The sequence below is a fragment of the Solanum tuberosum genome, unplaced genomic scaffold, assembly GCF_000226075.1.
Source record: "Solanum tuberosum cultivar DM 1-3 516 R44 unplaced genomic scaffold, SolTub_3.0 scf00548, whole genome shotgun sequence".
In the NCBI taxonomy this organism is placed as follows: Eukaryota; Viridiplantae; Streptophyta; class Magnoliopsida; order Solanales; family Solanaceae; genus Solanum; species Solanum tuberosum.
The window spans coordinates 19,905-22,253 of NW_006239470.1; the positions used below are offsets into that span (position 1 = coordinate 19,905).

General features: G+C 37.9%; 1 protein-coding gene across 1 annotated transcript; it reads right to left on the minus strand.

The window, feature by feature from the left end:
• Positions 1 to 728: 728 nt before the first annotated feature.
• LOC102596870 (probable pinoresinol-lariciresinol reductase 3) lies at positions 729 to 1,828 on the minus strand. Its single transcript, XM_006365302.2, has one exon. It carries the CDS (start codon positions 1,737 to 1,739, stop codon positions 810 to 812), a length of 930 nt encoding a protein of 309 aa, XP_006365364.1. The 5' UTR covers positions 1,740 to 1,828; the 3' UTR covers positions 729 to 809.
• Positions 1,829 to 2,349: the final 521 nt, after the last annotated feature.

The window sequence follows — 2,349 nt, forward strand, 5'->3', positions numbered from 1 at the left end:
AACGCCCCCCCCCCCCCCCCCATGCCCCTCGCAATAAGATAACATCCTTCCTTGCCTACTTTAGTAACCATGTTGTCAAAGTATGAGATTTTCTTCCTTCCCATGCAAAGAATGTACGGAAGGGGAAGCTTTTCTCTATGTAACATGTACAATCTCTCACCCTGTTAATCCTGTAGGCACTAGCTTTGGGATCACTGAGAAAGAAGCTTTTGTTGGTGTTGATTCTTCATCTGAACATTTCACGATAGCAAACTAAATCTCCTGTGTGATCAGTCCCACCAACAAGATCATGCATGCAAGTGTTTAACCCCTTCAGTGTCATTGATAAAGATGCACAGTGATAGACACAACAAGAAAATGAGATATGTAACAGTAGTATCCGGTGTTCTTCATTCATTTTGAAGAACTTATTCAATCTGAGAAAGAACACCGTCCTATCAATCCCAACCACACTTGTGTTTTTACGAAAAATTGTCTATAATAGCCCTCAATGCTCCATAGTCGAAGCCCAACATTGCATAATTTCACTACTGTAAGAGCGCTGCAACTTTAAACATTTTGCATCCGCAATATAAGTGTTTTGAGAAGAGGATTAAGACAATTAATGTTTATGTCCAATAAGACAAGATGTCTATTGGAATTTGATATTTTTTTCTATAGAAATGGAGTGCCTCTACGTGACAAAGCCTGGAAAATTGCACGTAAAGTAATTGAACCAAACAAGAATGTAGTGCATATCTAGGTTTAGAATGCATCAATAAAAGGAAGAAAAACACTTGTTTATTCAGAAGAGTAATATGCAACAAATATTACAACAAGGTGTCTAGAAATTCGCTTACTGTGGTGTATGCTATTTGTGGATATAGCTGTGTCCCCTCCAAACCACCAGAAGACTCAACGCTGAAGTATGTCTGATCTCCTTTAACAAATGCAGAGTATATGAAAACCAACTCCATATTCTCGGGATATGGGGTATCTCGGATTTTCTTCAAGAGTTCATCTTCAGTGATGTAAATCTTTTTTAGCGTCTTCCCAATTTTTCCTTCCCAAATCCCTACCAGCTCATTCATTGAACACACATTTCCCCTTGGCCTCATGTATACCACTTTGTTCAGAGTACGTGCATCGTCCACTGTATTTATGGCAAAGGCAGCAACATCATTTTCACTCATAAAGACAGCTTTAGCAGTTCCATCACCGAATATGCTGACTTCATCTCTCGGAGGGGCTTTCCGACCTGGTTGAACAAGTGACGGTAGGAGAACACTTGTAAATAAGTTACAACAGACATAGGTGTAAGGAATGCCTTCAGCTTCAATGATACGCCTAATCTCGGATTTTCTCGAGTAGAAGTTGTGGTCCAAATCAGAAACTTGACTTCTGTCAGGATCTGCCCCGAACTCTGAAGGGAGGAACCTTTTAATGCAACCAGCACGCTTTATAGCAGAAATCAGAATCTTTTGTTCGTGGACTTGCTTAGATGAAACAGCACAAATCACGATATCAACTTGCTTGAGTGCTTCAAGCAGGATATCTTCATCTTGCAATGAACCCTTGATTAGTGTGAGGCCCTCTTCGGAAAGGGTATGAAGCTTTTGGGATTTATGTGTGTCAGAGAATGCTGAATCTCTAACAAGGCCGAACGTGGGATGAGAGGAATTGAGACTGGCCTTCGCTAGTTCAAAACCCAAACGACCTGTTACTCCGATTATCAGTATTTTACTCTTATTTGATTCCATTCGTCTCCGTTAGCCGTCTCCGGTAACCTGAGGTTTGAAGACTCCGAAAGCAGAGAAAGTTGGAATGTGATTACTGTACACAGAGACAACAGTTAGTATTGTAATGATACTTTCAACAGGCATAATTACTGAATATTCATAGGCAACTCATTATACGATTTCCAAAAGAGAATCAAAATCAAGATTAACAGAAGGGGTGGCTGGTTAGGCTTAAGGAAAAGTCCTTGGCCTTAGCCCCCAATTTTAGGGCCCCCATTTTTTAGTTAATTAGGTAAGATTAAATTTTAAAAAAAAATAGAATGAAAACAATAATAAATGCAAACGGCTGGGAAAAAAATGCAAACGGTTGAAGTGATATATATGAATTATGACTTTTAACTTTCCAATAAAAAGTTGTGTACTTTTTTCTTAATGTACAAGTTATTTATTTTTCTAATTTTATTTTTATATATTTTATCCTCCCCCTTCCTCTCTTCTATTTATTCTCATTTCTTTTCTCTAAATTCTAATTTTACATCTCTCTTATTCAAAGCTTAAGAATTTACTTGTTCTATTGATAATTTATATTTTAAATTTGGAGAAAAATATATTGCAGCAGCCCGAATCATTT